General features: G+C 38.9%; 1 protein-coding gene across 6 annotated transcripts in view; it reads left to right on the top strand.

Annotated features, from left to right (window-relative positions):
• Positions 1-14,960, top strand: part of LOC145287834 (Na(+)/H(+) exchanger beta-like) — a 1,099,100-nt gene that overhangs the window by 983,533 nt on the left and 100,607 nt on the right. For all 6 annotated transcript variants that reach the window (XM_080135700.1, XM_080135702.1, XM_080135704.1 and 3 more), the window contains 2 exons: positions 4,604-4,693; positions 14,334-14,399. In XM_080135700.1, the coding sequence (XP_079991826.1) occupies positions 4,604-4,693; positions 14,334-14,399 (156 nt within the window). The remainder of the gene's footprint in view (positions 1-4,603; positions 4,694-14,333; positions 14,400-14,960) is intronic.

Here is a 14,960-nt window from a genome sequence, read left to right on the forward strand (position 1 = left end):
GATATCCACCCCTGTTATACCTCTTCTGATTCTGAGGATAATGAGGAAGATCACATACAGTTCAGGGATGATCCTGATCGCCTACTATCCCTTCAGGTGAGCATAGAAACACTACCTACAGAACCAGATGAGGGAATTATGGAACATACTAGTGGCAATAGTGATGAGAACGATGAACACAAGGAAGTAATACCACCAGTTCCTCATTGAAGACGAATACTGCCCACCCTCCATGATAGCACCACGAGAGGGGATGATGGAACATACTGAGGAAGATGGAACTGAGGAAGTGATGCCTCCAATTCTTCGAAGGAGTACCCTACAAAGACGGATACTGCCCCCTTGCCCTGATTTTGATACACCGCATATGGAACAGACTGGTGGCAATAACAGTGGTAATGAGGAAGATGGCAATGAGGAAGTGCTTCCCCCGATTCTTCAAAGAAGTACCCGACAAATACGACTACCCCCTACCCTGTGTGTGATCATGAGATCAGGGGGAGTGTAGGGAAACGTGTGACTTACCTAACTAGCATGTGTGCATAATTCAACGGGTCTGCCTTATCTCTTTATATGCCTGCAATGTTACCACCTGATATGCAGATGAGATGCTCCTGGTTGGAGATAAAAGAGGGTTGATTTTTTAGAGGGCACGTTCATTTTGAAGTTGGATTTCGAAGAAATAAGTTCGATCAGAAGTGCTTTTGCAGTTGAGAGAAGGTGCGTTGCATATACAGAAGTTTGGAAGTTGGAAGTTTGGACAACAGTGTCAAACTTACCCAGGAAATTATTGGTGTGAAGGTTAGAAGAAATACCCATCAAGTTATTGAATTAGGATAATAATAATAATAATAATAATAATAATAATAATAATAGATCAAAAGATCCTAAAGAAGGTAAAAAGAAGAAGAAAGAATTTAGCCATGGCAAAAAGGCGTACGACAGGATCCCTCAAGCATGTATAATAGAATGTTTAAAAATGTATAAAATACCAAGCAGAATCATCAAGGTGATTGAAAATGCAATGAGAACATGGAGACTGGAACTGACACCTGATGGATAACACATAACAGAAATTAATATACAAAGAGGCATCTTCAAAGGAGAATCACTATCACCACTACTGTTCATCATAGCCATGATGCCCCTGAACAATATACTGAGAAAGTGCCAAGCTGGATAAAAGTTCTCTAACACAGAGGAAAAAATGAACTACCTGATGTACATGGACGATCTGAAACGTTTCATAAGGACCGGAAATGAACTAAAGACATTAGTAACTTTGCTGTTCTAGCTGACGACAGGATAAATGTCACAGAAAAGGAGAAACGAAGCAAATACACAGAGTTAGCCACAAAACTGAAAGGGATATGGATGATGAAAAAAAATCCAAATAGTACCTATAATAGTAGGAGCACTAGGAACAATTCCGAAAAACTTTGAAAAAACAATGGGAGAAATTGGAATTCGAGGAATAGCTGGAAAGATACAACAATTAGCAATCATGAAAACAGCTGAAATATTAAGAAAACCCCTTCAATGCTAATACACGATCCACATGCGCGGGCCAAACAAGTTGCTGCAGAGACCAAACACGAAACGTTACATGGAACCAAGAAGAATGAAGCTGCATACATATAAGCTCACTATCTCCTTCCTATCTCCTCCCATTACCTAATCACCGCTCCTCTCACAAAACAAGAATGATGCCAAATAGTCGAGAAGGGTCGTGGAGGATGGAAAGATCAAGGAGAGAGCACTAACCATACTCCCGGTGGACAATTGCCAAGAGAACTTTAGGAGGCTTATTGCCACTAAAATTCTAGTGGAGGCCAATGGCCGCTGTTAGCGAGAAATCAATGGTAAGCGGCTGTTGCGATAATGCAAATTCATTTGCAAATGTTATTGAAAGTGGTAAAGAGTACTGGAAATCTGGAGAGACTTGTTGTCACAGCTTCCAGGGAACACCACAAGTTCTCAAGGAGAAATCCATTATGACCTGTGTGAAAACGCCTGAGCTGCTAATAATAATAATAATAATAATAATAATAATAATAATAATAATAATACTGGTCAACAACAAATTTGTTGTCAGCATTTTTCAGTGTAGTTTAGAACGAATGTGATGCACTGAATCAAAAAATTACATTGGTTTTATTAAATCAAGTTTAGTTTATAATCTATGGCCACATGTTTTTTTTACATGTTTTTTGCCATATCGAATAATTGTTTTAATTGGAAATGATTATTTTAATTACAAAAGTATAAAGGTCTGATAGTTCTGGGTGATTATGTTGAAAAGAGATCATTTATAAGTCACAAAACCTCAAAATCTTCAAAAAATGGTGTAGCACCATGCTCAGAATAACATGAAGACGGACTGGCCTGTGTGTGAGGAATTTTTTTTTTTTTTTTTTACATAGGCATCACCGCTTATCAAGGCCAAGAGGCCACTCGAGGATAAGGCTTAAATAGTGTACAGTAGAAATTGGACAATATATAGCAACCGTTAGTAATGGATATTCGGTAAATTTGTTAACTTATATGGAACGGCTCATAAAAAACTTGTTTATGTTAGACTTGAAGATAACCATATTGTAGTCAGCTGGAAAGCAGAAAAACGGAAGACAATTCCATAGGCGCGCAGTTCTAAGAAAGAAGCTTTGCTCATGGAATCTACGTTTAGGTTTAGGCACAGATAAAGAGTGGGCGAAATTAGTGATAGTGTTTTCTGCTAGACGGGTGTTTCTTGTGAAAGTTTGGCAAGGAGGGACCATAGAATGGAGCTCAGCCGAGCATTGCCATGAAAATAATGATAAAGCAGAAACAAACTCGCAACATCTCTTCTGTGAGAAAGAGGTTGCAGGGAAGAGAAAAGGACATCCCCCACAAGGCCATGAAGTCTATTTTGAACTCTATCAAGGCAGGACAAGTCCTTTCTAGCAGCTCCTACCCAGATGTGGCAACAGTACTCCATCCTTGGACGTACTTGGCTCTTATATAGATAAAGAATTGCATCAGCAGTGAGATATCTACTGGATCAATAGAAAGATCCCACCAATTTTTCCAGCGGCCTTGGCAACGGATTTAATGTATGTGTTCCATTTAAGATCATGAGTAACGGTCAAGCCCAGAAGCTTGTCAAAACATGAGGCCTCCCCAAGACGAGAGTCATTCATTTCAATTGATGCCAGATGTGGATCAGAATGTTGATGATGTAAAGAGTGAAGCTTGGTTTTAGATGCATTAAAAGTAACCAGCCACTTCTTTCCACATTGTACCACGTGCTCAAGATCAGAGGAGAAAGAATCAGAGAGAACTTGGTCGTTTACTGTCTTAGATGTGCTACCATAAATGGTAGTGTTATCAGCATAAATGTCTACAAATGATGTAAGGGTGTGATTTGGAAGATCATTAATGTAGATCAGGAAAAGAGTTGGGCCCAGGATGGACCCCTGAGGGACACCACCATTAATACTGTGAGCTTCTGATTTTTGCCCCTCAACTACTACTCTTATGAACCTATCAGAAAAAAATGATTTAATAATTGAGAAGACATTTCCAGCTATACCATAGCTAGAGATTTTGTGAAGTAAACCTTTATGCCATACCCTATCAAAGGCCTTTGATATGTCAAGAGCAATTTGCCTTAGAAAGGTAGCCTCCGTCGAGAGATTCGCTAATCCTATGAGATATAATTGTAAGCACATCTACTGTAGATCTAGCAGAACTGAAACCATATTGCGTGTCACTAACAAGGTTATTTTTGCTGAGATGGTTGATTACTTCTCTATTTAACACAGATTCCAGCAACTTACTCGTGACGCACAGGAGACTTATTGGCCTGTACTGTGAGGGAGGTGAGCGATCACCTGAATTCTTAAATATGGAATTGTTGCCTTGTAAGGAACATCATCAATAACCCTCTGGTGGACAGAGACAGAATACACCACTACACATCAAGCTCGGCTTAATCAAGCAGTTCACCAAGACTCTGGGCAAGGATGACGCCTGCTTCATGTATTTGTGCCAGGCTTTTCCAAGATTGACTATGGAGATGCTGAAAGCTGGCATCTTTGATGGTCCTCAGATACAGCAGCTCATCAGAGATCCAGATTTCGAAAGCTCAATGAATAAACTGGAACTGGACGAGTAGAAAGTTTTTATTCTGGTAGTGAGGAACTTTCTTGGCAACAATAAGGCAAGAAACTATGCAGAATTTGTCAACAATATGTTGACTACTTTCAGAAACCTAGGATACGCTACTTATTTTCACATATGGATCGGTTTCATAAGAATCTTGGTTCAATGAGTAACGAACAGGGAGAGAGATTCCATCAATACCTGCAAGAGATGGAGACCAGATATTAGGGTCACTGTCATACATAGTAGTTTTTTCTCTCATTTTCCTTTGAAGAGGCGATATTATGAAACACATTCCTTTAAAAATTATATGCGATAAATTTATCAAAAGCTTATTTTAATTTACATTTAAATTTATTTTTACTCATATGCTATTTAAATTTAAGTTTTAATTTATGTTGCTATGAATGCAACAATAAACTGTTGTCATGATTAATTCGTCTTTCATTTTTTCCAACAGGGAATAACCATAAAACCATTGGTTAAATTATTACAAATTAAAATGGCGCCCGAAAAGACGCTTATTTTATTTGAAGAGCTCAACGATCATGTAAGTAAAAGCATCATTCTCTTCATAAATTCATCATCTTTAATGTTTTAAATTGGGCAAATTCTTTAAATAGGTAATCCCACTGAATTTTAAGTAATATATCTGAGTGTTAGATAAATGTTTCTGCTGTATTTAAATTTTGTCAAATAAAGCGAATGGTTGGCATTCAAAGATTAGTCGCATAATTGGTTGGCATTCAAAGATTAGTGGCATAATTGGTTGGCATTCAAAGATTAGGGTTAAATAGAATCCGACTTAAAAACAAATATACTCCATTAAAAATCGTTCCTCAAAATAACTAGATTCGGCATTAAATAACCTGAAAAAGGTTGATATGCTGTAAAACAAAAACAACCAACCAACAAAAACATGTGATTATTTAAGTTGCAGCACATCTTTTACTTTGAAGCCATCTTTTTATATATTTTGCAAAACATCTTCTGCCAATTCTTGTATTACAACAATCCCGTGAATAATATGAATATGTTGTTTATATTTTCTGGTAATCTTGAACTCTTATTTACTAACATCGGAATTCACACCAACAAATCTATGTAATCCAGAAATGAAAAATGGAGCCATTTCTTATTTTATTTAATTTTCTATTGCTAAATCTAATTGTACACCTAGAGTTTGGGAGCTTTACCCAGATAGGGACGCCCAGTTTATACTGGTGAGGTTTGGCTTTCTATTAGCTGTTCGTATTGGCTGGTGCAGTTGTGATACAACACAACTGGTGCTGTATCGTCCTTATACCAGTATATAACTTCTTGAATCGAACTGTATTTTTTTTTCGATTGTGCAGTGACACCATTCTGCTGAAACGATAAAAGTGTCGCACTAAAGAAAACAACACTACAGCTTTATTTTAAAACTTTTATTGAAAAATTCAGTTCAGGTAACTTTTAAGAATTTTATTTTTTAATCTCATGCAGGGAGGCAGGGTGGGATTCGACCTTCTTTTTGCCTTTGTTAAGTAGAATGCCCTATCTTCCTCCTCCTACTCATCCTCATCCTCCTCCTCCGCCTCATCATCATCATCATCATCATCATCATCATCATCATCATCGACAACTATCCCAGCAGTCACCTCAGAAGGTTCTAGAAGATTGTGAAAGTACCTTTCATAAAAAGGACCAAGAAAAAGGGGGAAAATATTTTTTAAGATCCCTTTTCGTATGCTTCTTTTATTTCAGGTTTTATAAATCAAGTAAGACTATTTTTATATGATCAATTTAAAAGGGACACCATATATTTTCCCGTTTTATTTGTCACGTTTGGACGATAAATTTAACTTTCTCGTTCTATTTGATAGAATTAATTCCAGAATTAGTCTCTCAATTAGAGATATTTTTTTTGTATGTTCTATTTTTATCTTTGTAATTGATAATTGAGGTTGATTGTTAACCCTTGCTTTGGGAAATAAAAGCAATTCAGCATTTCTTTCTTTCAAGTAAACTTGACTAAATTAATATACTTTTTGGGTCTGGTTTTCCTCCTCTTTTATATTTTGTCTCCCTTTTATTTATTGTCACTTTGTCTTTTTTCATAAGACTCTGCTTTATTCCCTCACTCCCATTTTTTTTTAAATATTTATTACACCAAAAACATATTTTGATAATGACAACTACAAAATACGTCAAACTTTATTATGCATTAGAGCTGACATCTACTCAATGTGGCCTAATGGATCTGTATTCGTCAACTCAATCACCGCCTCGATACGGGTCTGGATGCTTTTCCACAAATGCTGGCGGGAGCTCTGCGATTATGCGGCGGATAGTGATGATCAGGCTGGCTTTAGGTGTTGTGGGAGGTCATGTTAGGGATGTTCTTGACGTATGACCAAACGAAGTAGCCCAGCAGGTTCAGGTCGGGGGAGGAGGAGGAGGGCCAGTGAGAGAAGGATACAAAGTCATTACACTCCTTCTAAAGCCATGTCGGGGTCTTTTTGAACTTGTGGGTCGGCCATTCAGGGTCTGCCAGCGACCACTTGATTGCACCAGGTGATCACCACACTCTTCAACACATCCAGGTATACTTTGGTGTCGACTTTCAAGCTGACTTCGAAGATATGAGGTGGTATGATGTGGCCCTCACTTGACACCAGACCAAAGACCATAACTGTGGCCGGAAACTTTGTTTTCATCACTCTGGGCACGTTACTGTTAATTGTGGCAATCTAGCGATGTATATTGACGGTGCTGGAAATGGGCCTGTTGTCATAACTTAGATCGGTAGAGAGCATGAGTTGTACAGCGGCGAATCTCCGATCTTGCTCGGGTGAACATTATGTCACTTTCGCATGGGATAGAAGGCTCCATCGCTCTTAAGAGACAGAAATGGAATAATGTCCCCTTTTCTAGGACGGTAATTTTATCGTTCCGCCCAGTAGATTATCTTCCGAGAAATAGGTGCATCAGTAACACATTCGAACCCCCATTTGTCTATAAATTTCTGAAATGCTTGACATCGAATTGATAGCGAACATTATCAGTATTTCGATTGGAGGATGACATTTAAAAAAAAAAGGATCTTAATTAACATTGTATCCTGTTTTGTTAATAAGCACCATATTTTTGAGTCATGTGATAGTATAAGTCGTGAACCCAGGGGAGAGTTACTTGGTTGAGACATGAACAAACGATAGGCAGATGGACAATTGAATATCAACGAGTTGATGTGGCGTCGGCAATAACTAGCTGACATGGACTATTGACGCCATTGCATGCAGGGTTTAGTCATCGTTGTTGATAAGAGGAACTATTGGCTGAAATTGGACGCTGCATAAAATAAGCAAACAAGACTTTTATATAAAATAAAATTATTTTTTCTAAACAATTGAAAGAAGCATTTAACTTTGAACCCCATTCTCGACCGCCCGTCGTCGACCGCAAAACTACTATATGCGTCGCTAGCATGCAACTGTCTATCCCACACAAAAGCCAAGCTTCAACTATTTTAAAACAATCCAATTATAATTCAATTCTCTCTTTCTTCATTGAAAGAGAGAGAGAGAGAGAGAGAGAGAGAGAGAAGGGGAGTGAAAGAGGAAAATAGAGAAAGACAGAGAGGGAAATATACATTTTAACGCACATTTGTTTTTGTTTTTTTTGTTTTTGTTTTGTGTTTGCTTTGTTTTTTTTTTGTTTTTGTTTTTTTTGTTTTTTTTCAAATTCAGCTGCCAGCATACAAGGCTGATCTTTTAGGGACCTAGAGTCCTGGATGATTTTGAAACCGCCGGATTTTATAAACACTTGCCAGTCAAACATGGTTGATATATTCTAGCATTTTGAAAATCACACAGCATCTGCATGATACGCACGCTTCCCCATAAGTACAGAATTAGTTGTGCATAAGGTTAACTAGTGTACAAGCCCTCAGCTCCCCTCAAAAGGGAGCTTCGTTGTGCAACAGGGGCACAATCTATCAATATCAGGAAATGCTTGCCATCATAATGTGTTACATCCATGCTTAACTCATACCAGTTGCCCTCTACCTTGAGCTTTCATTTTTGCCACTGGGCTGCTGCCGGGTCAGCTTACTGAAAATCTTCGCGTATCGTACCGATGCCTTCATAGTTGAAGTCCACACGTTTTGAATAAAATGTGTATTTCAAAAGGTTCCACTTTTCCGATGTGATATTAACGGCGAAAGTTATGGGCAGTAAAAAGAAAAAGAAATAGATTTTTAGTAGAAAATAAATAGTTGTACACTGGGGTAGACAAAAGAAAATTAACATGGCTTGTTGGGAACAAAAAAGATCTGAGGCATATTTAGGATCTGAGGCATATTTAGGATCTGAGGCATATTTAGGATCTGAGGCATATTTAGGATCTGAGGCATATTTAGGATCAACAATGGATTTATGACGAGGGGGGGGTCGGTTTGCAGAGGTGTTGTGTTTTGCGATGTTTTTACCAGTGTCCAGTTTATGACGATTGGGAACATTTTGGCAATGGTCGACTACAGTCAGAGTTGGCTAGTAAGTTGGACACTTGACAACAGTTGAGATTTTGACACAAAAGAAAACAGATTGTGACTTGGACAAGGTCGGAAGAGTTTGGAGAAATCAAGATGAACTGACAGTCTTCACAGTAGCTGTGCACCTTAGCGTTTAGAGGGTAGTTTCCCACGTCGGTGTCATAAATGTACACTCAGACCCTAACAAAATCTCGGAGTTTGTGTTTTCCTATGGAGTTGGGTTTTGTTATTTTATGCGTAAGCGATAACGATGTGTTGTACAGATCTGATCGAGTGTCAACTGATGTGTTAAGATTGCGCATTAAGTTCTGGACGATTAGATCTCTGTCTCATTGTACCAATCCACCTCTTTGCTACTCGAGTTAACTTATCAACCATATTCTGGCCAAATGGATCTGTATTCGTCAACTAAGCTTACAATCACCAGTCTCCTTTGTACCAAGATCGCATTTGTGGATTTAGTTCTAACGTACCTTTCCAGAGTGTCGATTACCAGAGCTATACGGACAAGGTATCCGTACGGAGATGCACGATTTTGGCCTGCCACTGCAGTGCAAAAATGGGTCCTTTTAGCATCACCTGAAGTTCCGTCAAATTGATACGTTATGCATCATTCGTCGAACGAAGCCAGCACACATCTTCTAAAATCGACATAATCTCACTAAAATCACACCTGTTGCCAAAGAACTTGCATTAACTCATGCATTCAATTCATGTCCAGATACGTGCGACTCGACCAGCATTGTTTGATATACTCTAGTGTATTTTAGTCATCATTTGCTTGAGAGAATAATTATCCACCATGTCGTCCAACTCGTTCACTCATATTTTTGTACTCAGGTCACTGGTCAGAGCCATCTGCAGATAGATCAATATCTTACTAATTTACATGTGCTTCACCTCAATTTCCATCGCAAAGTGTTACATTTTCATCTGTTACCATCACAACATTTCCTAAATGTATTGCATCAATTCTATTTCGTATAACGAAATAGACCAGGTCAAAATACACTTATAAGCATGTTCAAATATATGCACCAATTTGTTTTTACAAATATGTATGCGAATTTACGAAAACATCTATTATTAGACAGATTCTTCTGTGATGCGAATGTTTCAACGACATTTCGAAAAATATTCGTTTGAAATGCTTCCCTTGTTAAAATGTCATTTGGAAATTTACAGCATTTGAACCGAGTCAAATTTGTTGTTCTGTCTTTTCTGATTTAGTTTTAACAGTTTCGTTTCGACACGCGTTCTCCCAACATGCTGTCTTCCCACTCGCTGATGGTTCCTTTCTCTTCCTCTTTTATTCCAGTTCAACAAACTCCCTCGCCTCTAATTTGTATATCTCACACGTAAATTTGCAATGACCTCATACATATAAATGCGACGTCGACATTTTAACTCTTTTTCTTAGAGGAAAAAACACGAAACTCGTGCTATTCAGGTAAGTTACGGTTTCCCCAACATCGAAATCGCAGATGTATGTCCCAATTTTTTTGCAAATCACTGGAACTCCTTACTGGTGAAAGCAATAGCATTGTCGGTCAGTATTTCCGTCGGTGGGCCTCGATCAAGGAAAATACTCTCCAACTGTCGGATTACAGTGGTTGCATCTGTCCGACGCAGTGGCCGCCAGATTGCAAATCTAGTGGGGCCACAGTCGAAGATTGTGGTGTGTTACGTCCATTGTCAGTCTGTCCTAGTTGTACTTTACACCAACTGTTCCTTTTTTTCCAGCGCACAGGTGCTGGATCTATTGATCGACATGTTTCACATGCTTTCACAATAGATTTAGCAGTCTCTTTGGACACTTACGGGTCCACCATCCTGGCAAAATATAGAGTTCGTTTTACTCCTGGATGTCCACTTTGATGATGGATATCAGCCACCTGGCTCCCATCCAGTCGTCTACTACTGCGCAATTCCCAAGCACCGGCTCTCTTCCTTCTTGGGGTAGATCCATCCACCTGCGACCTGCGTGACATTCTGGTGAGACTATCTGCGTGATTCTGATAGAACTTCACGAGTTTTATATCGATGGGCAATTCATATTCTTTTGCCAGTGATTTCAAAGTTTCTAACCGTCGCCTGATGAGCATTTCACTACCTGCTTTCATGTTTACACGCGTTTTCCCAGTCAAGGTGTCAGAGATCCATCGGTGTACGCACACCGAATCGGTAATTAAGTGTAACACTGTTGCCTTCCACTGAAGGGCCAAATTGACTCCTTTGAGTGCTGCGTCAAGTTCAGTTAGATTGATGTGTTAAGCGTCGTTAGTAGGGCGTAGCCATACGCATCCTCAATGACCGCTCCATTTGCCTCCAGTGCCACTCCTGTGGCTATGCAACTTGCATCCACCCAGACTGTTAACCTCTTTGCAATCCATGCATCAGGCTCCTCAAACGGGATCCGCATCTCGTACTTTGTTCACAGTTTCTGCCAACATGTGATAAAGAGATGCATTTTTAATTCTGTCATCTCAGCCTTTCGATGCTGAAGTTGCTAAGCGCTTGATAAATGCGACTGCCATCCGGAGCCATCTACATACGGGAAAATGACCAACGAGTTTCCCACAAAGAGAAAATACGCCTCGACGGGTCAATTTATCGGGGATTCCTGGAATTGGACTTCCTCGTTTTCATTGCAGTGTGCTATCTTTCTCCCCGACTTGCAAACCCAGAACTCTAGATCTGTCTTTCAGTTGCACCGGATCCTTGGAAACCAAGCCATAGTCTAAAAAATGTTGTTGCACGCGTGACGAAAATATCATCCATATGTGCTGGTGTGGCATTTTTGATTGCATGGTTCTGAGATATGATCGCGTCTATTACAGACTTCATAAGTGGTGCATCATTAAACCCGAATCCCAACTGCGTGAGACAAAAGCGTTGGCCCTTGAAAATAACTATTTGCAATGGCCGTAATGCTTTGTCAACATGGATTTGAAGATATGTATTCCGCAGATCCATAAGCGACTCATTAACTCCTTGTCGCCGCCACTCTCTTAGTTTCTGTGCGCACACTTCTGCATTGGTAGTGAAGGCATCCACAATTTCATTAAATTCCCGGTAATCAAGAACTGGATGTACCTTCTGCTTCTGCTTCTGTACGACCACCATCAAGGGAATTAGGCCTTTGGGTGAGCCAAATTCTTCTTCTGAATATTGCATAAGCCATCCATTCTGTTGCCACCATTGAATGTTTTTCTCATTGGAATCTCTGGCATGACAAGGCATCGTGTATTCTTGCACACTGTTATTCAATTTACTCGGAGAGCAATCATTTGCCCATTGCCATGGTTCAGCCCATTCTTATGTAGGGAAACGTGCGACTTACCTAATTAGCACGTGTGCATAATTCAATGGGTCGGTCGTGGAATGAAATGAATAAAGAAGAAAGAAACAAAAATGGCTACCTTATCTCTTTATATGCCTGCAATGTGACCACCCGATATGCAAATGAGATGCTCCTGGTTGGAGATAAAAGAGGGTTGATTTTTTTAGAGGGTCGTTCATCTTGAAGTTGGATTTTAAAAGTGTTAACCTTACCCAGGAAATTATTGGTGTGACGGGCGGAAGAAATAAAACTCAACTTGAGTTTTATTTCTTCCGTCCGTCCTGGGTAAGGTTAACACTTTTGTCCAAACTTCCAAATTCTGTACACGTAACGTACCTTCTCTCAACTCCCACTGTACTTCTGCCAATTCAACTTATTGCTTTGAAATCCAGTTTCAAAATGAACGACCCTCTAAAACAATCAACCCTCTTTTATCTCCAACTAGGAGCATCTCATTAGCATATCGGGTGGTCACATTGCAGGCATATAAAGAGATAAGGCAGCCATTTTTGTTTCTTTCTTCTTCGTTCATTTCATTCCACGACCGACCCATTGAATTATGCACACGTGCTAATTAGGTAAGTCGCACGTTTCCCTACACTTTATTAATGCGATCATGTCACGCTAAAGTCTGGCTCGCCGATAGAGATAGCAGCACATTTGTTCAAGCCTCCAAAACGCGCTTCACCTGATTCCGTGAAATAAACTCCACCTAGTTTTCTGATCGTATCAATCCCTAGCAGTAGATCGAAGCCCAACAGCTGTTTATCCACGACCAATATCTCAATGTCGACAGCAGGAATTCGGTCAACCTCTACTGCCATATCCCTGGCAATTCAATATCCTTCTGTTAGCTGTTAATACTCCTACGTACTTCCGCTTCCAAAAGCAACACACAGCTTTACTCACTAAAGTCTGTGAACACCTGGAATCAATTGTCCATCTATAAGTACTTTCATGGAGGGAAGAGTCTCCGTGTTTAGTTTGTCGGGAAGGAGACTAATGCTGCTGCCTCCTCACCCTTAGCTCTTCTTCGGGCCAACAGTTGTTCCGCACTCATTGTTTCCATCCTGGATGATGCACATAATACATATTGGTAGTCCATACACGAATGCACACGTTAGCCACCATTCGAGCAACGGCCCCCAAACCAACCGGGCCAGGCATCGCAGCCAGCAAATAACTCGTCCACCGTCTCGTTAGGACGAAGTTGTGGAGTGACAAACTGGTCATATGCATTAAATGCATCAGTAGCATACGTAGTTATAAGGGCTTGCTGTATCTGTTCTGCATCCGCTTTCTGCTCCATACTAAGTTGTCTGTATATAGCCAGAGCTCCACCTCGCAAACTCAATGGCAGGACGTGCCCAACATCTTTCATGGTGCAAAGCTCACAAACAAGCTCCACATTTTCAATCCACTCAATAATGGGCATATCAGTGGAAGTAACACTAAATTCCGGAATCAACCAGACATCAAACATCTTGGTCTCCATGGCTAAAAGGTGATATAAAAGGCCGAAACAGCTTCTACAGTATTTGAACCAAGTCAAATTTGTTCATTTGATTAGAAAGGACAGATCCTTTCTGATTTAGTTTTAAATTTGTTGTTCTGTCTTTTCTGATTTAGCTTTAAATTTGTTGTTCTGTCTTTTCTGATTTAGTTTTAAATTTGTTGTTCTGTCTTTTCTGATTTAGTTTTAAATTTGTTGTTCTGTCTTTTCTGATTTAGTTTTAAATTTGTTGTTCTGTCTTTTCTGATTTAGCTTTAAATTTGTTGTTCTGTCTTTTCTGATTTAGTTTTAAATTTGTTGTTCTGTCTTTTCTGATTTAGCTTTAAATTTGTTGTTCTGTCTTTTCTTATTTAGTTTTAAATTTGTTGTTCTGTCTTTTCTGATTTAGTTTTAAATTTGTTGTTCTATCTTTTCTGATTTAGTTTTAACAGTTTCGTTTCGACACGCATTCTCCCAACATGCTGTCTTCCCACTCGCTGATGGTTCCTTTCCCTTCCTCTTTTATTCCGTTCAACAAACTCCCTTGCCTCTAATTTGTATATCTCACACGTAAATTTGCAATGACCGTCATACATATAAATGCGACGTCGGCATGTTAACTTTTTTTCTTAGAGGAAAAAATACGAAACTCGTGCTATTCAGGTAAGTTACGGTTTCCCCAACAGGAAAGCATCTTCAAATATGTCAGTCTGCCATCTTTAAATGCGTTTCAAAAATATCGTCTTGTACTGATGTAGTTGCAAGGCTCATAATTTCTTCTTTGACATTTTAAACTTATTTTAAATTTATCTTTCTTAAAGGCAACTTGTCATATAATGACTGGGATAGAGGATATTATTGGCTGTCGCGGGAAATATACGTGGAAGGTAATATATGAATCACATTTTCTTCTTTTCTTTTTCTTTATTAAAGAATATTGGTTATTCAAAAGAAAAACATGTTGACAATTGATATATTTGGCAGATCGTTGCCAACGCAAAGAAATCAACAAATCTCTTCATATTTGTTCAGATTAAACTCCTTTTTGTTACTTTTCTCTTCTAACCTCACAAATTGGTTGTATAAATCTTAGCGAAATATATAGTCATGTAATACAGCATGTATGTTGGTTAAATTTAATTAATAACAATATTAATTAATGCATAATACTGTTGGCAACTTTAAATAGAATTATCAAAAAATTACCGTGAACCTTACATTTTGCTATGATCGCCTAATTAAACATATACACGCAAGCTTAGGCTATATTTTTGAAGTTTAATTAATAATTATATTGTAATTCTGTTAACTGAAAATATAGTGAAATTATGAAAGTGTTGCCATGAAGCTTGAGAGTTTTATTCAAAACTACCGGAAGTTTGAAAACTGAAGCACGTTTCAAAAGAAAAGCAAGAAATGCCGGCTGTTTGTACAGTTGCCGAAAGATT

The sequence above is a fragment of the Euprymna scolopes genome, chromosome 11 (genome assembly GCF_053919585.1).
Source record: "Euprymna scolopes isolate OS-2025 chromosome 11, ASM5391958v1, whole genome shotgun sequence".
NCBI lineage: Eukaryota > Metazoa > Mollusca > Cephalopoda > Sepiida > Sepiolidae > Euprymna > Euprymna scolopes.